This window comes from Tauraco erythrolophus, chromosome 23 (genome assembly GCF_009769465.1).
Source record: "Tauraco erythrolophus isolate bTauEry1 chromosome 23, bTauEry1.pri, whole genome shotgun sequence".
Lineage (NCBI taxonomy): Eukaryota > Metazoa > Chordata > Aves > Musophagiformes > Musophagidae > Tauraco > Tauraco erythrolophus.
Window position 1 is genome coordinate 8,312,034 of NC_141487.1, and position 20,769 is coordinate 8,332,802.

The following is a 20,769-nucleotide window of genomic DNA, read 5'->3' on the forward strand; positions in this document are numbered from 1 at the left end:
CCCTTGCCAGGCAGGCAAGGGTTAAAAGCCAGGCAATCACGGGAAGCACAGGCACACTCGAGAGCCAGGGTGGGGGCTCCACACCCTATAAAAGCCATGGCTGGAGGCAGCCAAGGCATTTTGCCAGGGTGGGGGGCACTGGGTGCTGCTCTTCTGGGTCCAGACCTCAGGAAGGCTTTCTGGGGCTGGGGACTGCTGCTGGGGGTCCCTGGATGATGAGTGGCGCGGTGGCTGCCCTGCGGAGTGAGTGAGGTGGGTCTGGTGGTGGGATAAAGATGCTACTGCTTAAATAAGATAAATCCATTATTTCTTATAAGGAAAAACTGTAGAGGCTGGTTACTGTGGGAAGGGTTCTGGTGCTTTGGTTAGTGTGGGGTCATGAGATGTGCCAAAATCCCCAATGCTGCTTTGGAAAGTGCTGTGTAACGTGGCTGAGGTAGGACTGGCCCTGCCGGGGGAAAGCTTTCTGCTGGTGGTGCCAGTCAGTTCCGCTGCTAACAGCAGTAAGTGCTGTGGGAAGGCTGGTGTGTGGGGCTAACGAGCTCCAGCCCATGTGGGTCCGGGTTTGGCGAGGGGCCGGCAGCCCACCGCTTGCCCGTGCCATGCACAGACGTTGCACTTACAGATGCAGCTCCTTCGGTCGTCATCCAGTTTGTACCCGATCTCGCAGCCGCACTGGAAAGAGCCCAGCTGGTTCTGGCACGTGTGGGCACATCCGCCGTTGTTTGAGGAGCACTCGTCCACATCTAAAAAACATGGGACACTGCAGTGTAAGGGGAGGTACCTTTCTGTCCACGGACCAGGGAGCAGGCTGATGGCATCCCCTCTGCTCGTTATGTGAAGCCATCCTGCTCTAAAAACTGAGTGAGGCTGCCCCGGGGATCCAGGGCCCTGGGTTTCAACATACCATTGCCAGGTTCCAGCTCACATCTGTCACTAATTGTGTAGAAACAGGTGGGTGAGCTCAGGGCTCCACCTGTGAAAGGGTACTGGAGAGCTCTGGCAGGAGAACAGCTCATCAGGAGGGAAAAAGCCCCAAATTCTTCATGCTAAGAAGGCGACTCATGAGAGCTGACAGGAATACTGGTGTGAGCTGGGAGAAACTGGAAGAAATGCCTGGCTGGTTGCAGCTAGCTAGGACAATTTCTTCTTCTCTTTATTAAAAGCTTCTGTTAGTCACTGTCTTGGCTGTATTTTATACAGATGCTTTTATTTGCCTGTATCCCTTGGGTGAAAATGATGGGCAACCTTGGCCTCTGGGGTTGAACATGAAATGATTTCATGAATTAACGGAGTCAGACCTGGACCAGCTCACTTTGAGATATCTGGATTTGAACTCAGGTGTTGAAAAGCCCCATTGCTGCCCTTCAGTTGCGCTGGACTAGCGCGTGGGTTAGAAGAGCTGAGCTCCCTTAACAGTGAGCAACCTCCCAGGAGGCTGACAAAGACAAAAACCCAGAACCCATCCCGCATGTCTCCCGCCGCGCCGCGTGGCTGAGGACTGCTGGTGTCCCGCAGGACTCCAGGGAGGTGTTCCTGCTCACCGTCGCAGCCGCAGCCGTCCGTGCTGAGCCTGTATCCGGCGTAGCAGGCACACTCGTAGCCTCCAGGGTAATTGTAACAGTCCTGCTGACAGCAGTGAGGGCCGTCGTCGCATTCATTGATATCTAAATAAAAACCAAAGGGGTGTTAATCCGTGCATCTCGCTTTGCAGAGGCGACAGTACTTGTTAAAATTGCTCCGTGAGCGGTTCTGGTAAGCGTTGACTGCTCTGGCTGCCAAACGCTGAGCTGATGTTCTTGCTTTCCTGTTGAGATGAATGAGCTTTACGTTGAGATCGTCCTCTGCAGCGTGCTCCCCAGCCGAGGGAGGAATCCCGAATCCTTGGGGCTGTGGGATTTTAACTGGGATTCCCAGTTTGAGGTGGTTCTTAAAGGTTTTGTGTGTGTACAGATCAGGGGTGATTCCAGCTGTAACACTGACCTCTGTTTTCTGATTTATGCTGTTACAAACACTGTTGTTGAGTACAGGGCTGGGTGAGAACCGCATGGTTCCTTCAAGCTGTCTGAGTGAAGCCTCTGAAGGATGGATCTAGCCAACCTGGAGAAAGCAGAGCTCCTGGGGCTTTAAACATCAAGCCCTTAGTGTTTATGGGACCCTGTTTGTCCCCTGCAAAGTGCAATTATGGCAGTGCCTGTGTAGCAGGGAGGTTTGTGAAGCATCCCTGTCCACCAGGGGAGTCTGGGCCCAGCAGGTGTCCGGTAGGAACACAAATAGCACTGCTGGCCCTGGAAGTGTCCGGGGCTTCGTGGTATGCAGAGGAATAATGTTCTTTCAGAGTAGATTTCAGTTCAGGCCCTGGGTTTTTTGCTCCCGTGTTGTGATGTTGTACAGACACAGCTCCTACAGCTTCCTCGGAGCCACAGAGGAAACCAAACATCCTGGGGACTTGGGATTCCTCTCCTCCAGCAGAGGAATCACCCCCTCTGCCCAAGCAACTGTGGGTGCCCGGGGCAGCCTGCTAAGGAGCATGCCTGTTCCTAATGGATGTCCGGCACAGACATGCTCCTTGGAGGCTGCAGGAAGAAGGTGGTTCTGAACAAGGAAGACAATTCAAGAATTATTTTCTGCATCACACAATCACTGTGACTTACGCCGCGTGGAGACATGTAAGTCCTGTTTTGCACCACTAAACACCGTTCCTCTTTGCCAGCGACCTCCTGTTTGCCAGGTTTACAGAAAGAGAAGTCTTTTGGTGTAAGCACCCCATGGCACAGACCGCCCCCCCCCCAGGCACCCTGCAGGGAGGGCACCAGGACTTCTCACAGCCTGGCACAGCCTGAAGGCTGGAAGCACCCACCCAGTCAATGCTTGCAGTCCAAGTAGGTCTTGAGTGGAGGCTTGAGGATGTCTTCAAGTAGAGCAATAGCTCATCTCCTTTTACCTTTCATCTTTTCCTAGCCTTGCTAACCTCTTTGTAGCTACCATATGGAGGTCCTCACTGTTACCTGAGGTGACTCTTAAGAACAAGATATGTACCTTTCCCCTTGCCTTACCAGTGCACGTCTTCCGGTCCTCTCCAAGCCGATAGCCAAAGTTACAGGTACAGACTGGGCCAGAGCTGGTATGGTGGCACGTATGGGAACAGCCACCGTTGTTGGTTTCACAGCTGTTCACTATCTCCATCTCTATCCCTGGAAAAGGCACACTGGTTAGGATCCTGCACGCACCGGCTGGGCCATGCCTTCCCTCGGTGCCACGCTCGAGCAGCACCCATGCAGCAGCTTCCAGCTGAGCTCCTTGCACACGTGTTTTTGTGTGCACAGCCCTGCTGAGACGTGATCTGCAGCAGGGAAAGGCTGAAAATAACTTTGCGCAGAGGCCACTGCTGGGCTGGGAAGTGATGTATAAAAAGAAAACTGGTGGATCCCAGGCAATGCCCCATGAAAGCTCTCCTCTGCTGTCAAGAGGGGACCCTCTGGGGGTGGCATCTCTTACCAGGGGCTCACCTGGAAAACCAAGACTTAAGCAGCCACAAAACTAAGCTGTTTGTGGCCTGTGGGCCAGTTAGCTGAAGCCAAAAAGGGTAATGTCCCTGGCTGCATGTTCGTAGTGGCAGCTGAGGGGGCAGCTGGGATTCATTAGGCATCAGCCTGGCTTCCTAATGCCATCCTCTGCCAGGCTTGCTGGCTGTCATGCAGCTTTGCCCCAACAGCTGAAGGTAAACGTGCAGTTGCAAGCGGAACTGAGCTGTGGGGTATTTTCTACAGAACACACAGTGCGAGACAAACCGTGTTCCTAGGAGGAAAGGTGTGTACATGCTTGGGCTCTTAAAGAGCAGGTCATCGGTCTAGCGGCTCACGTTGCTCTCAGTTTGATGCCTTTTGAGACCCATTTATGGTCTGCAAAGCCTTACCCCATACCTTTGGCAGGCTCCCAGAGAGAGCTGCACAGGTGGAGCACCACGGCTTCCAGGGACACCAGCTGCCAGCACCACCACGGTGCTTTTGTCAGTATGGGGGCTGCTAGTGCTAAATGCCACGATGGCCTGTCCCTGCTGACGGGTGTTAGCAAACGAAGATGGATGGACAGTCTGGCTCCTTGCGTAATAGTGTTTATTTCTTTTCGTGGTGGGAGCAGATGCGATCCCTTCACTAGCTCAGTGCCTTCTTCAGCTACACATCTGCAGCCGACTGAACTCATCCAAGGAAATCCCCAAGAGCCGAGCTTGGCCTAAAAGTTCTTGGCCAAATGGCTCCAAATAAATTGCCTAAACCAGCAAAAGTAGCTTCACGGTAACTTGAAAGATCAGACAAAGCTTTTTATCTTGGTGGGAGAGTAAATAGCTCCAAACCTGATGGTGAAGCTCTTCCGAAAAGGTTGCCGTGACTCGGCCCCAGTTCCCGGAGGACCGCGCAGAAACGCTCGCCTGCGGAACAAACCCGCCCCCCGGCCGCGCCGGCGGTACTCACGGTAGCATCGCCTGCCGTCCGCCCCCAGCTCGTAGCCCGGGTTACAGGTGCACTTGAAGGAGCCGTGCGTGTTGAGACACTGGTGTGCGCACGTGGCCGCTCCCGTCAGGCACTCGTTCACGTCTGCCGGAGATGAGCGATCAATAAGCAAAGCAGGTTGAGCCATAAATGTTCTTTCAAAGAGACAATTGTTACTATCTTTAAGTTTTTCACCGGTTTCTTGCACCCCAAATTCTTCACTGGGGTCCAGACCAACAAAGAAATGGAGTTAAGGGTTTGGAACTACTGTGAAGCTTCCCAGGAAACAGGACCACACGAAACCTGAGTGTTGTTCCAGACAACTCAAGGAGGGCTCTGGGACGGACATCAACTGAGTGCTTCCCTGTGCCCCTCTGGAAGGCTTCTGCGCCACCCCGTTAAATCCACAAACGCTGACAGCTACCAAGACTGGGCACGACTTCACCCCGAGAGCGTGGCTGCGGGGAGCTCACCTTCGCAGGCCTTCTTGTCGGGCGCCAGCCGGTAGCCGGGGCGGCACTCGCAGCGGGCGGCTCCGCGGTGGCTGCGGCACCGGTGCATGCAGCCCCCGTTCCTGTCGGCGCAGGGGTTCCTCACTGTGGGCAAAGAGGAAGAGGCAGGCTTACTTCATCCTCGTCCTAGCTCTTACTGCCGTCACGCTCACGGGAGAGCAGAGCACCTGGCAGTTACACCTGGTGAAGGAGTCTGTGCCCTGTGAAAGCCCGTTCTCCACCAGACAAAATCCCTGCTACCGTTCCCTGCTCCACCCAGGCAGAAGGTGCAAGATCTGTGTCAAACCTTTCCTGCAGGAGCTCGGCATGGGCCTGCCTCTCCGCAGAGGTGACAGAGCAAGAACTAGGCAAATTTGTTCCAAGTGCTCCCGGCGAGAGGTTTGCCAACCTCTGACCTGCTGCAGGACTGGGCAGATGCCACAAAACCCTACCCACTGCTGCGTTTTTAATACCCCGGTTGTTCCTCCTCCCTTAGCAACTTCCCAGCTAAAGACTTCCCTCCTCCTACTTCTTGAACACCGGCTGCTATGAATGGGGAGATTAAACTACTTCTCCATGTCCCCTTCAGCCTCCCTCCCTCCCGCAGCCAGGAGCAGGTCAGCCAGAAAGCTGTCTGCAAGCAGAGGGAGCGGGTCCCGTCCCGCTGTCTCAGGACCGCGTGCCTTCGTACCGCTGCATTTTTGTTGGCTGTGCTCCTTCAGCTCGTCCCTGCCTTTCAGAATAAGCTGCAGAACACCTCCATGACCATGTAACCAGCGGAGTTTCTGCTGGAGAGAAGCACCCCAACCCGATCTGTCTGACACTGGTGTGCTCCTGCTGCCCCCCAGCTCCCACGCGCGCCCCGGGGGACTCACGGACGCAGCGTTTGCCGTCTTCCCGCAGCTGGTAATTGTGCCGGCACTGGCAGCGGTGCTGCGCCAGCGTCACCTGCACGCAGTCGTGTTCGCAGCCGCCGTTGTTGAGGGCACACGTGTTCACAGCTGCGGGGCAAAGGGACGGAACGGTCATCACAAAAACAACGGTGCCAGGACGAGTGTCCCACCCGGGACCGGGGCGAACCGCAGGGCGCCGCCAACGAGAATTTACAATGGGGCCGTGTTCGACCTGTGCCAACGCGAGAAGCTCACGGCAGGCTCCCTACGTGAGAAGCGAGCTAGATGGGAGCCGTGATTTCATCCTCGGTGCTGGTGGGACTGGGAATTGCGACTCCCGACTGGTGCTCCTGGCCGTGCCGCAGCCCTTCTGTGTGGCCTTGCGCAAGGCGCTTTCCTGCCCAGAGGATTGCAAACAGTCCGAAAACAGAAGGGTTTTGCCTCAGCTACGGCAGAAAACAGAGCTGATGACCAAACACGTGGACTATTTTCTCTTCCCGAGTTCACTATCATTAATCAGCCTCAAAATAGCCTTTGCCTCCCCCCAGTCTGTTCAGACCATCCGGAAATTCTCTGCAGGGCGACAAGAGCGCAATGTTGCACCGGAGATGTGTGCACCTTGCAACCGGCATGCGGGCAGCATGCTCGTTTTCACCAGCCTGCAGCTAGCCGGGACCACCGACCTTGTTGCACCCAGGAGAAATTTGAGCTAGAAAACAAAGAAGGGGAGGACTTTGTGCAGAAGGATAGCAGGCTCTGGTGGCTAAGCCATCTTGAGGCAATGACATGCCTCCGAAACGACGCAAGTCTCCTCCTAGACCATTGCACGGCTCCCAAGTCAGCCTACCTGCTCCTAAACTGGGGAGCAGCTCGAACAGAGGCTGCTTCAAAGAGAGGTGTCGCTTACAGGAACTGGGACATCGGCCTTCCAAGGCTGTGCTCCCTCTCGGCGGAGGCGACCACGCGTGAAACGCACATCAGAGCCGTGGCGGCGCGACGTGGCTGAAACCCGGCCGCGCGCTGGGATGGCTTCCGTGAGCAGAAGGGTACGATGAGTTGTGGCCTCACACGTTTCTGATCTATTTTTCAAACTCCAGAAGGAACTAACATGCTGACTCTGAGGAATCTCATAAGGAAGCTAAAAATACCTCTAATGAAAAAACATCTCTCCACAAATTAACGCGTCAGGTAATCACAGCGCTGCAAGAGGTGGTCGTGCAGCTCCGCTCCACCAGCTCCTCATCCGAGCGTTCCACAGCCTCTGCTGCAGACAAGGTACTGAGAGTCGTTTGATTGTGCCTGTCTTGTGTGTTAGTGAAAGCCAAATATTTGACACTAGAGGAAAATAAAGGGCAAAACTGTGTAATTTTTTTTTTCCCCTTGACTCAGAGCTGGGGAACATTCTCATTTCAAACTTCCAAAAGCTAACTCCCCCTTGTATGCCTCTAATTAACTAAACAACATTTGGAGGAATAAAAGTGACTTAATAGAGTCAAAGTATTGCCATACACAACAGAGGGTTGGAGCAAGAACTATCAGTTTGTTAGTCGTGCTGACATTGTTTCCTGTAATCCGTTTGGAAGGAAACAACAAAAATACCCGACGTTCCTGACAAGTTACGGGTCAGTACTCCAGCTTCAGCAGAGATGGGTGGTCATTTAAAAATATTCTGATATATTGAAGTGTTTAATAACGTATGTTCAAAAATACCCATAAATAACGTGCTCGTTCTTCTTGGAGTGTTTTTTTTTTTAAAAAAAAAAAAAAGTAAACGAACACTAATGCCTGCCAAAACATTCCTTCATATGGGAAATGCACTGGGCCAATGTATAACAAGCCAACACATCTTACGTCTAAACCAGCCTCCCAGTATGCAGTTATTTGTATGAATTGGCAGTCTGAATAACTGCCCTCCTTGCACACCTCTAGAGGACAACTTCTCAGAGTGGAAAAAGCTAAAGTCTGGGTTCTCTTTTATCATACAGAGTTCAAGCAGCCAGAAATCCTGTAAGGCTGGATACAGCAGACCTTCCAAAAGGATTACATCTGCACAGGAGATCAACATGTCTCCCTGGACTGCGCCAAGGCCCGATGCCCCCGCGCTACCCCCCGCGTGTAAGGATGGGACATCGTCACGGCAAAAACCGTTCCTGGAAAGGTGGAGGAAACGTCAGGCGCTCGGCCGCGGCGAGCAGCGTGGGTCGGGTACGGGCACCAACTACAAGGACACATGTTGCTGTTCCAGGGAGGAGTCCTTGGCCAAGGTCTTTAAGCCAGAACCGCTTCTGCCGATCCCAACCAAAGCCGTTTGCAGAGCACGAAGGGGGCAGCAGCGAGAGCGCGGGGGTCCCGCGGAGCGTTTCGTCTCCTCTCGTGCTTCCTTCAGTACGGGTTATTTGCTGGCAAACGTGCTCTTCAAGACTCACAGCCCCATCTGAGCCTCCCCGTTCCACCACTGCCCGCAATGACGACGGGGCCAGCGTGCGCTGCTTCCTCAGCCATCGGGGGCCGTTCCAGACCACTACGGGGAACGGGAACCACAAGTCCTCTCTGCCAAGAGACTTACGCGCAGGGAAGAAGCAGTGGGCATCATGGGCGACGCGGTGCTCGTAGGCTGTCCAGCAGCGGTGGCACCGGCGCCGTGTGACGAGGGAAGCTGCTCCTGCAGCACCGCGGCTTTGCTGAGACACCAACCGGTTCCAAGGAAACACGTTAAAATCGGTTTGGGTGTCTCTCCATCAAAGCAAGGGCCGTCTATTTCTGGGTCTCCTCAGCTGGCTTCTGGCAGAGTAACAGCCAGCAGACCTCACCACAGGCCTTGTTTTAATTACCACTCTTTATTTTTTTCTGTTTACAGAACCACTCTAAAAATATTTCCATTCCCAGATGCTTTCCCTAGCTTAATGTTTCTGCAACAAGTCCAGTGTCAACTTGTACATCACGCAGATTTTTGTAATTAAAGCTCAGACAGACTTTCCACAGATGGTAGTTCATCGTCTGCACGAGGGACACTGCGTCCATCCCCTCCGTCCGAAGGCAGCGAAGTGCTGCTGAAAGGTGCTGGCTCCTGGATTCTGACCCTCTTGGGCCCGGGAAACGGATGAGAAGGGATGAAGAAGGGTTGCATGTGGAAAGCAGGTCTGCCACGTAGCAGCTTGGCACGGGAGTGCCAGGTTCAACAGCTGAGCCACCCGAGCCGTGCCTGTGCCGAGCTGCCTTGTGAGCCTGGGCTGTAACCCTCGCCCTGCGCCGCGGTGGTGACAACGCTCAACGCGGGCTCCTCCACTCCATCTCCTCCCCTTTCCCATCCCTACCACCTTTCCTTCAGATCCAGGTGACGTGCCCTCGGGAGCAGCGGGCTAATAGTGACCGTAAGCAGCTGTAACTAGAACTGAGCGTGACGTCCCCGTTACAGCAGCACACACAACCACGGAGTCTCAGACACGGCTGCGAAACGCCCCACGGGACAAAGAGAAGGGCACGTCTTCTGCAGTGTGCAAGCTGTCCGTGCAATGGATGCAAATTGAAAACCTCTGCAAAACACACAGGGACGATTACCCTCTGCGTGCATAGTTCAAGCCCTCACAAACCTGTACAGCACAGTTCGTCGTATAAATTGCTGCTATATTGGAGAATTCTTCGTTTGAAATGCTCTCAGTATAAATAGGGATACATCACGTAATGGCAAACTGATTTATTCTGACCTCAGACGACTCCCAGAAGCGCGGGGGGTGTTGATGCAGCCCCTCTCTCCGCTCTGCAGCCCGGCCAAGGCAGCTGGCACAGAAGAACGCCCTGGCCTGGGACCGGAGCTCATCCCTCCGCAGAAACAGCAGGGCAGGACCTGGAGATGTCGGCGCCCTGCCTCCTGCCCATGTGCTTCTGATAAACGAAGGGGTAATTTCAGGACGTCCCATGACTCTCTTTGTTCTGTTTCACTTTCAATAGAAACATCTGTTCTTTCCCCACCTCCCTTCTGTGTTAAAATCATCGGTGACTTGCTGCATTTGGACAACACGAGACCCTGGCACGGCCGAGCTGCAGATTATCCAAAGCATCAACTGGGGGGGGAGAGCTGCTTGCGACCCACAGCAGGCCACGAGCAGGCGGCTGACAGCCGGTTTTGTGCTCCCCCAGGTCACAGCCATCGGGGCCGTCCCAGGAACAAGGTAACCCTGGGCAGCTGCCTCGGCCCCTTTGGCCACGGGAGCTAAAAGTAACCCCTGAAGACCTTTGCTGATGGATCTCTGCCTTGTGCCTGGCTCCATCACCCGCAACACGAAGTGCAAAGGTGCGAACGACTCCCGAGGGCGCGCAGCCATCAAAAGAAAGTAGGAAAAGACTTTATCTGTTTTCCAGTTCTTTGACATCTTCAGAACCAGTCCTTGACTTTCCATTGTGAGCCTGAAATAATAGCTCAGCCCAAGGGTGGCAAAGGCCCCCTCACCCTGCGCCCACCCCCAGGACCTGCGCCCCTCGCCCAGCTCCGTGCCCCGAAGTTGCCAGCCGCCAGCTCCGTGGCGGGTTCTGGAGCTCTGCAGAGGGCTCTGGAGCTCCTGGCTTCGCTTCGGCAGCGCCGCTGCTTCGCCAAAGCCTTTGTGGGTTCTGTGGTGATGGGAAAACATTTAAAGAATTAGATCCGTGGTTTTACAGACCTTAACTGGAAACTTCAGGGCAACTTCTCCTGTCTCCAAAACGCTTTCTGGCCGGCGCTGCTGCTCGCTGGGGCTGGGCAGCATCCTGAAGCCCGTCTCCGTGCTCGACTCAGCTCCAAGCTCCGACCCTGGTGCAGGGCAGGTGGAGCAAGGGCTCCTGCCTTTGCTGCCCGTGCCCCGCTGGCGCTGCCTGCTAACGCCCGTCAAGGACACCGGCTTCATGAAAACCCCGTGACTTCCAAGATCAAGTCGGAGCAAAGCCTCTGACATGGCAGTGCAAATATTTACGGAGCCCCAGCACTAAAGGAAAGAACCACTCGCACGTACCTGTGGCAACAGCGCAGAGCGCGAGCGCCCGCTCCAGGGCCCGGGATTCCCAGGAGGTGACCCTCGGGAAGCCGCTGTCGTGCTAAGGGCACAAACGGGGCGTATTTACACAAACTGGAGTTGCGCCAACTCCGACACTGGCACCAAGGACCACCATACAGAATCCACAGGGGCAGAAAGCCGCGTGCCAGGGAACGGGCACCGAACGGGGCCGTTGCAGCACAAGGCAACCCCACCTCTGGGTACACAGAGGCAGCCACAGACACCAGCAGAGGAGTAACTGCCAAGTCTGTGCTCTGTTCTGAGCTTTGACAAGAAAAATAAGTTTCCTTCCATCCCTCTATGCAACTGGCTTAACAGGGCAGGACGGAGCTATTAGGAAGGTGTGAGATACACACGCATCGTTGTGCCCTCCGTTGCCAAAGCGTAAAGAACAAAAGCCAGCAGTCCTGAAGTGAGAAAGCCACGTTTTTAGGTCTGCTCTGCTGTTATTTCGGAAACAGCACTGGACAATTACGTAGTGAGAGCTCTCCCCTGCCCTGCCTGGTCTGCAGCTACTTTCCCGCGTGCTTTGGGGCTCGCAGGGGCACAGGCACCGCTGCACTAACAGGCGCAAGCGGGATGGAGCAGGGGAGCGCTGCCTGCCCGCTCCCGGCAGCAACGCTCCGCACGTGGCAGCCATGCCAGCGCCTGAGCCTGAGGAATGCATGCAGAGGATGGAAATGGCTTTTAAATGAGAGATTCCTTCCTACAGCCACCCCTTTTATATGGTTTCACCTTCCGGGGCTGACCCTGCCGAGGACACCAGAGCTCCCCACCGGCCGCCTCGCATTTTATTCTACAAGGCAGAGGCGGCAGAATCACTCTATACCACAAAAAAAGAGATCTATGTATTATAAAGACAATTATTAGATGACAGATCCCACAGGCACTTACATGCCAACAGTGGCAACGCGCAGCCATGAACACAAGTTTATGCGTTTGGTGCCAGAGCAGCGGGCTGGGAACCATTGGCTTTTTTCCCAATCTTCTGGATTTTTCCAGCGAAACACAGGGCACTCGGTGAACTCACCCCTCAAGCACACATCTCACTGCTCTCACAGGAGCACTGTCACGTAGCGGGGGCAGCTGCAGGCAGATGTGCAGTTCCTGCTGCTCTGGGCACGGTGGGTGCCAGCTCCTTAGGTGACCCTTTTTCTGCTCACATCACCGTTCCCAACTGGATCACACAGGCTCACGCAGGCGTTTCTAGCAAACTTTGGAACATGACCGTGTTCTGAGAAAAACCAGCGAATGGCCTTTGTAACACTATCGCCCGGGAATTCTTTCCACGTGTATGAAAATATCTCAAAAAATGGAAAAACGCATCAAATAATAAAGCTGTGAGGGAGAAGTGGCTTAACAAAAACACCAGCAGCAGCAGATGCTGGAAGGCAGACTGCAGGCTGCACCCCGGTGTCTCTGAGCCTCTAGTCTGGGACAGGCAAACAACAATATTTCAAGAAACTGGCCCAGAAATCAACTGCAAGCCAGACCTGGCACCTGAAGCGTAACGTCTGGACGGGCACCGTCCAAGTGGACACATGACCAGCACCCCAGGGAAGCGGCTTCCGAGGGTATTTCGGCCGCAGCTCCGCACACAGCCGGGCTTATTTTCACTCGATTGTCACACCCAGTGTCTCCCACGCGGGCGCGGGAAACAGCGGCGGTGAAAACGCAGACTGGCTCGCACCTTTGCGCAATCCAGTTGACGTGTGAGTGTCCTGAACACGCCGTGCCTGAATCACCCTGCATCGGAAGCAGAAGCACCGAAGCACTGTGAGTTACTTCTGAACCAGAACAAACCAAGGAACTGCAAAGAAGTCAAAACCATCTGTGTGTACATGGAATAACAGTGAACATCATGAACCCAGTAACAGGAACATGGTAGGGAAGACTACCAGGGTTCCAAGAAACACAGGCACAGGCCACCCATCCCGTCACCTCGAGCTCCCTGCACAGAGGATGCACACCAACGTACGCGTGCTGCGTGCAGTGCCCCGTGCTCCCGGGGAGGAAAAGGGCTACGAACAACCAGAGAGTCCGGAGAAACCCGAATCGCCGACTCACCGAGGCAGGTCCTGCCGTCCGCGTGCAGGCGGAAGCCCGGCTGGCACTCGCAGTAGTAAGACCCGAGGGTGTTCACACACCTGTGCTGGCAGCCCCCGTTGTGCACCTGGCACTCATCGACATCTGCGGAAGAAAAGGGAAGAGGGAAAAGAAGCTCAGAGAAGTGGGCATGGTGGTGGCTGAAGTCAGGATTACTTCTCCTCTGTTGGCTGACTCCAGGTTTAGGGAATGAGTTGAAAAGGAACATGATTGCCATTTCATTATGTTTAATCAGTCAAGGTATTTAAGACATTTCTAGGACAAGCATGCCATCAGGGGATGCCCGGTGACAAGCAACGCTCACAATGGCCATGCGTCACTGGAGACAGAAAAGGAAGCACGTTTATACCTGGAGAAAGTTACTACAACAGATCAACAGTATGATTAGCGAGGATTGGTTCATAATTGCACGATACTCAAGAACATGACGAAGTCCAGCTTGACCCCAAGTAAGACCCTGAGGGCAGGTCCCCAGCCCCCCGACCAGACCAAGCCCGGGAGAACCGCAGCAGCTGTTCCTGCCGCAAGAAATCCGCTTGGCCGGAAAAAACCGTGCATGCCCGTTCCTATCGGTAGAGCTCCAGGCCCTCGAACAAAAAGCAGTCCCTGAGCCAGAAAAATCTTCTGCCAAGTGCTGAGCAATCTTTCAAGAGCTGAAATGGGAACTAGCCCGTAAGTTCTCGGTAAAAAATCCTATCACATTTTATCATCAAATTCAAAACCAGGGGGGGCAGACAGCAGTGTGTTACAGAAAGGGAGATTCATTCCCGTTTCACAGACCTTAAATTGCCTTTAAGTGCCGGGAATAACATCCAGAACTGAGAAGAAACATAAAAATGTTTGGCGTGCCCAGCTACATGGTGCTAAGATGAGTATCAGAAGCTCATCAAAGGCAATTTCAGGTTTCTGAGACATAAGACTCCTTTGTATGGCCAGAACCAGAAATAACAGAGGTGTTCGTGGCCTCAGCCGTGCAGGTCCATCGTTCCTGCCATTGGCGTGTGCGCGCACACACACACACACACACACATGCTGCCGTTCAGACTGGGAAGCACCAAAGATCCCGAGTCAAATGGAGGGACCAGATCGCATTCACACTAACAGCAAAAAAGCCAACCAGCAATTCCTTTGTCCACGGAGAGAACACTTGGAAAGCTTTGGGTCTGTCTGTGACGACGTCGTCAGCACGCACAGCTATTTCCCCGGGCACAGCCGCGCAGGTCATGCAAGCAGCAGGATGATCCGGAGCCCAGCCGAGCGCTGAACTGGCCCGTTTCATCAATGACTGTTACTACTAAGACAAAGAAACATTTATCCCGTGAGTCACGGCAGGGTGGTGCCCCGACCGTGTCTTTGCATGCCAGCGGCGCGGAAACCTGCCCGCGGCATCGCCCGGCTCCCCCCGCTCCGCTTGCTCCCACCTGAGCGCAGCTGCAGCCCTCCCTGGGGAGGCACAGAGCACCGAAAACCACGGGGAAAGGAGAAGTGCAACCTTGACTGAAGCTGGAGCTACAATTCTACCTTAACTGGCATCCAATTCATTGCCAACAAGATCAGCTGGCAGCTGGGTCAGGGAAGAAGTGGGAAGTGAGCGGGGAGGGCGACGCTTGTTTGACTCGGTGTTTCTGAGCCACACAGTAATCATAAAAACCATTTGTTTTCTCAGAATACGTTTCCTTAGAAGGCTTCTCGCTGCTTGCAGAGTTAAAAGCTCAGGACCAGGGCACGTGAAAACAGCCCTCTGCCCTTTCTGTCCCAGCGACGGCCGGTGAACCCGCAACCCTGACTGCTGCTGTCCTGCTGCAACGGCCGCGCGCGGCTCCTTCCGCACAGCTCCGCGTTGCAGCTGCACCCTCAGCAACCCGCCAGAAAACGGGGATCTCTCTAATGCCAGGCCTTCGCTCACTCAGTGGACCAGAGTTTCCTCCTCTGGGCATTTTAGGAGGTTTTGGTATTTTCTTCCAGTTTTTTCCAAGACGTGATTTTTAAAGGAAGGAGAACAAATGGATTTTTGAGGTGAAACATAAGCTTCAAGTGATGCTCTGCGATGAGTAACCCAAATCCAAACCAGCTTTTCAGGGGGGAAAAAAACGCTGTGGCACGAATCTGAGATGCCTGTCAAAGCAGCCCAGATCAAATCAAATCATTTTCATCTGCGAAGGCTTTACCCGACTTGGCTGCTCTGGTGCCCGACGCACCCACTCCCCGCACAGCAGGGCAGCAGGCTGGGTGGGAGCACCCGGGGCACGCGCCCTCCCCAGCCGGCGTCTGGCAGCCTCTGAGCCTTCAGTGTCCCCATGAAGCTTGAACTTGGATGCTCAGGTCCTGCACGTGGGTTGGGCAGTCCCAAGCACGAGTATGGGCTGGGTGGAGAGCAGCTCCCAGGAGAAGGACTTGGGGGTGCTGGTTGAGGAGAAGCTCACCATGAGCCGACAACTTGCGCTGGCAGCTGAGAAAGCCAACCGTGTCCAAAGAAGCACGGGCAGCAGGTCGAGGGAGGGGATTCTGCCCCTCTACTTGATTTTTTAACCTCTCTAATGGGCAGAATTAGCAATTAATACACAGAATTGGCTCTGTTCAGCTCAAGAATGGGAAAACTGGGGTTTGGGAAGATTTTATATGGAGTAATAAAGTTTTGTGGTCTGATTCGAAATGACTATTCCACTGCTTCCCTCCAACTCTAACCTGAAACCATAGAGAACTTACCATCCAAAAAAAGTTAGCCATGTGTTGAGTAAACTTCTTCCTTTCACCTCATTACTCATACTCAGTAATTACACATCTCCTCTCTAAATATCTCTTCTTCCCTCTTTGTACTTTTCAGCCTCTAAATCTCTGCGATGACAGAGGGCTGTCCCCACCCCAAAGCTCCCCCCTACCCCGTCCCACCTCGGCCCGGGAAAGCGGCCAGTCCGTCCTCATGCGCCGGCTCTGCCCCGGCCGCCGAAAATCCCGTCACCTTCACCGCGTCCCCTTTTTCCTTCTGGAGCCTACTACCTCCTTCTGCAGTAACAGGGAGATTTTTGGACGTACACTACACAACTGTGTGTCCTAAATCAAACCTGCCATCCCTCGCACCCCTGACGGGAGGGCAGGAGCATCGTGGCCCAAGAAACAGAACGGCAAAGCACCGGCCTCGGGGATGGGGAGGGGGCAGGTCCACCGGCCGCGCCGGGTGCCGGCTGCGGTGCGCAGGGCTCGCCAGCGAGCGGTTCGCCCGGGGACACAAACCACACTGCGGCGGGGCCAGGACAGAGCATCCCTGCCGAGGGTCACGTTGCCCTGGTGCACGTCTTGGCAGCACGAAGACCTGAGAACCTCCGTGACGCTTTGGGAGATGCGGTCTGTGGCACGCCGAGCTCGTTTTCCTATTGGAGAGCTGACAAAATCTGGTTGTAATTAATATGCCAAAGAAAGAAAATTAGAAGCATACAGGCTTCTCTCCCGAGTAGGGCAGCTGACACCGAGCAACCCAGAGCCGTGCTGGGATGGAGCACGCCGAGCCCACATGCCTGGGCGCTCCGGAAGCCGGAGTTCAGGTCCTCATCCGCAGGGACAGGGGGCTCACTCGAGAAACAGCTGATGCTCCCGCCAGCCCCTTCCTCAAACGGAAACAATCCATCGGGGCTCAGATAGCGGCTTCGTGCACCAACAGGGGTAACGCTGTGATCGACTGTAGGAAAGACACAAGACCAAAAAAAGGAGGAGAGTGCAAGGAGATGGCCGTGGTTAAGCGCACTCCCTGACCACGCACAGGTCCTTCGAGAAGAAACACTGTGATTTATCTCCAACAAGAGCTCCGTGTCAGAGGAAAGAAAGTGGCAACAGCAGCTCTGCAAATTACTAAATATTTGGTACAGAGGCAGTCTATCTCCTCTGAAAGGCTGAGGAGGAGGAGATGGATCCCAGCTGGAAGCACAGGCAGGAGATACGCTGCTAAGGTTCACCCGGTCTGGCTGAAGAGCAGTGCCAGGCTCTAATCCCTGCGGCAATTAGCCTGGATTACAGAGCAGGGCTGCAGGGAAAAGGTTAATTAAAATCCACCACGATGAGCATGTGTGGGATTCAGCGTCTTTATCTTTCCGGTACCAGTTTGTTAAAGCTAAATCAGCAATTTTAAGCAGCAAAGAGACTGGAAGGAGCCGAACCGACGGAGCGGCACGCTGGACGGCCGGAGCCGAACGCTCCTGGGTGGAGGAGCACGGCGTCACCACCACTGCCCTGTGCTACAGATACAGCTTAGAACCTCGGGGCGCAGCACGGCGCCGGGACGCGTTGTTAGAAGGAAAAACCCCTCCGCGTTGCTGCGTCTCTCGCGTGTATCGCGCAGCCCCTACCACAGACAACCGGAGGGGAGGGAGGCCCTGCGCTGCCGCGCTCCCCTCGCACACAGGACTCGGCAACAGCAAGGTCCCATGGTGCACAGGAGAGGATGATGCCTTATCCCCCCCTCTCCGCTCACTCTAAGCCTCCCCTCCTCCAGGACGAGGGCGAGGGAGAACGGTCCCTGCCTCGGGCTGCTATCGGCTCTCCTGACTCACATAAGGAAAGAAGAAAGATCATTTTGGGTGGTCAAAATGCCTCCACACCCTCAGTTTTCATCTTGTTGTGAAACAGGCGTTCAGGAAAGCCCTGAAGGCTCTTAGGGAGCTGCACAGAGTTATTCGAGCTGGTGTTCCTCCTGCTGCAGCCACTCCTAGGCAGACAGGAGGTGCCCGTAGCTGTCTCGCGCCACCTGTGCCATCCTCAACAGCAGCACTTTCCAAAGGCACTGCAGGAACGGACGCATTGGTCTTACAATTCTGCAATGAAGTGAAAACGTTTTGGGGAGCCATTTTGCCTCAGTCGCTTGCTTTGTCCTCAGCTCACCTGTTCTTGCCTTCCAGCGCAGCAGCTGGGAGTCGCCCGGCTCCCCCTTGCGCTCCCAGTTCTGTCTCCGGACGGTGCTGATAATTGGGTGTTACTCAGAGTGGAGCAGAGGTGCACGTAAGAACAAGCAGGCAGCCTGCTCTTGGCGTGCTGCTACGCTCGCCCTCGCAAACCTCCGCCGTGCCTTTGTTTCACCCCGCTCCTCCGTGCAGGACGTCGTTTTGGAGAGAAGCCGTACCCGTGCAGGGGCACGTCGGCTTGGTCCCTGTGCCGTGCTCGGGAAGCGAACTGCACATGGACAGACAGACCTACCTCTGACAACGGGACCGACGGATGGGAATAGCGCAGGTTGCTGTTGAGGGAGCTAATGGAAACCGTATCTCCAAACAAAAGCAACCAGCTATGCTCTGTGCTGTTTTCTGACATGCTTTAGAGGACCACAGAGACAATTCCAAGGTACCAGGTCTGTTTCACTCCGCCAATTTAATGCCAGTCCTCATCAGAGCACAACGATCTCTCCTGTAAAGGCTACCTGTATAAGGACATATTCCAGAGCATGGCAATGAGCCTCTCCACACTAACCCAACAGAGCACAGCTTGTACCCAGAGCGCATCCACGGGCACTCAAGACCTCAAAGAAACGCACTTCGCTCTCTGCTTGCACAATAAAAGTGCTGATGAGACGCACGTGCAGCGGCGCGTTGTGCTTGCTCTGCTTTGGCGGCCGAAAACACCGCAGGGATCTCACACCAACACCAGGACAGACCTGCAAGTGTGTGCGGAGCCGAGACAGCAGGATCAGGATCAGGTGGACTACATGGTAGGGGAGGGAAGCCTGGACGTTTATATTCCAGACACAATGCTGGATCTCAGGAGCTTGTCTTGGAGAAGTCGTATGAGCTAACGTAGCTGGATGGAGACGGCAAATGCAATCTGAGTTTGAGACAATCATCTGATCTATAAATAACAAAACAGCAATTCACCCCATTCCCAAAGGTCTGGCACATCTCACCGATAGACTGATATCACTTTTGTAATCGACTGCTTGGGGCATTTATTTGTCAGGATTATCTCATGATGAGATAATGCATTCCTTGGTGTCTACATTACTCCCAAGCCTCCAAAGTCTTCAGTGAACTTCATGTATTCTCCATTATTTCCTAAATCTTCAGGCAACCTCAAGTTTCCAGCAGATGCTGAGAAGTGTGAACAGCTCGGAGCAGAGAGGTGACCCGTGAGCCGTGGCTGCCGCATCTGCCAGCTACAGCCCGTACGGTGCCCAGCTCCCCACCCCAGCCCCTGCTGCCAGGGGACCCCCTTACCCAGCGAATGACACCGAGTGACACCGAGCTCTCTCCTTGCAGGACTCCGCTGTACAACACCCATGCAACCCAGGCAAACCCAGATAGTCTCACAAAGCCAGACATTTTTTCATGACAAAACAGCACAATATTTCATTTATTGCCCTGGACCGGGATGAGGTCCTTTGGAACTGAGGAAAAAAACTAATGAACATTCCCTAACAAAACGCATGCATTTGTTTTCTACGGGAATATCGCCCGGTAGGATCTTTAACCGCCACAGGGCTGCACAACAGCTGATGGGAAGCACCATGAGTTTCCTCCCCGCTCTGCCAGAAGCGACTTTTCAGGATCAGAAATCTGCCAAAAAGGCGGACGGCGCCTACAATAACGCAAAGTGGCGACACACGCGGCCAGCAGCGAGGCCACCGGTTTGCGACTTTACTCGCCGCCAGCCCGGGGCTCCGCTATCTGCCTCCACGGCGGCGGCGGCAGCAGCAAAACCTCGGGGGCGACCGCGCAGCCGGGGAGGGAGCCCCGGCGGGGCCACCGAGCCCGGCTACCTACCTGGCCGCAGCTCGGCGTGCCCGGCTCCGTAGCCCGCCCGCCCCAGGTAGCAGGGGTAGCAGCTCCTCCAGAGATACGGGTAGTGGTCGCCAGCCGCGCCCGGGATGCCGCCCCAGAGCCCGAAGCACCACAGCACCGTCCAGAGCCGCCTCTGCTCCCGCCCCATCGGGCAAAGCGAGCGGGCGTGCGGGCAGCCAAAAACCCCAGAACCAGCCCAAAACCGCCGCGTCCCGCAGCGAGCTGGAGGCGAAACGGTGCGGAGCGGCGGGAGCCGCGCAAAACCCGAGCGGCGGGAGGGCGCGCGCCTCGGCCCCGCCTTTCGGCCCCGCCCCGCCCCGCCCGGCCCCGCCCGGCTCCGCCCCGGCAGCGGGAGCGCGGGGCGGGCGGTCCCGGTCCCGGTCCCGGTCCCGGTCCGGGACACCGCTGCGCACCGGCGAGCAAAGCGCCCGGGATGCCGCCCGGACGGACGGACGGACGGACGGACGAACGGCTCCCGCAGCAGCACAGCCCGGGTGCGGCAGAGCTGCCCCAGCCCGGTGCCGCCCCCGGGACAGGCGGGTGGGACGAGGTGACCCCCCCGAGGCGAAGGGGACGCGGCCGCAACTCGAGCAGAACCTTCTCCGTGAAATAAAGGCACCTGTTTGCCCAAACTGCGCCCGAGGAGCCACCAGCAGCCGCCCCCACCCCGGGCAGCGCGCAGGGGCTGCTGCCCCACACCTCCCCAGACCCCCCCGCCCCTCCCCGGGTGCCTGGGGGAGCCCAGGGCCCCGGTGTCATCCCACCTCCCTGGGACAACCACAAGGGCTGATGCTGCAGCAAACAGAAAACCTCCACTGGGCTTTTCTTAAAATAATGGAAAAAAGAAACCTCCACCAAACTTCAGCTCAAACGAGGAACAGCCGCTGTGACTATTCCAAAGAAACCCATAATGTTACCGTTTCCTGTAAGACGGAGCCTAGAATTTTATTTTACCTTTTTCATTAAACGAGAAGTAAGAATAGCTTATTGGATTTTCCAGAAGCACGCTC

General features: G+C 55.2%; 1 protein-coding gene across 1 annotated transcript in view; it reads right to left on the bottom strand.

The window, feature by feature from the left end:
* MEGF6 (multiple EGF like domains 6) overlaps window positions 1-19,907 on the bottom strand; it is a 37,332-nt gene extending 17,425 nt beyond the window's left edge. Inside the window, exons 1-8 of the mRNA XM_086625513.1 lie at window positions 19,742-19,907; window positions 12,966-13,088; window positions 5,853-5,982; window positions 4,964-5,082; window positions 4,473-4,595; window positions 3,057-3,194; window positions 1,545-1,667; window positions 624-746 (exon numbers count right to left, since the gene is read on the bottom strand). Of these exons, the coding sequence (XP_086481639.1) occupies window positions 624-746; window positions 1,545-1,667; window positions 3,057-3,194; window positions 4,473-4,595; window positions 4,964-5,082; window positions 5,853-5,982; window positions 12,966-13,088; window positions 19,742-19,907 (1,045 nt within the window). The remainder of the gene's footprint in view (window positions 1-623; window positions 747-1,544; window positions 1,668-3,056; window positions 3,195-4,472; window positions 4,596-4,963; window positions 5,083-5,852; window positions 5,983-12,965; window positions 13,089-19,741) is intronic.
* Window positions 19,908-20,769: the final 862 nt, after the last annotated feature.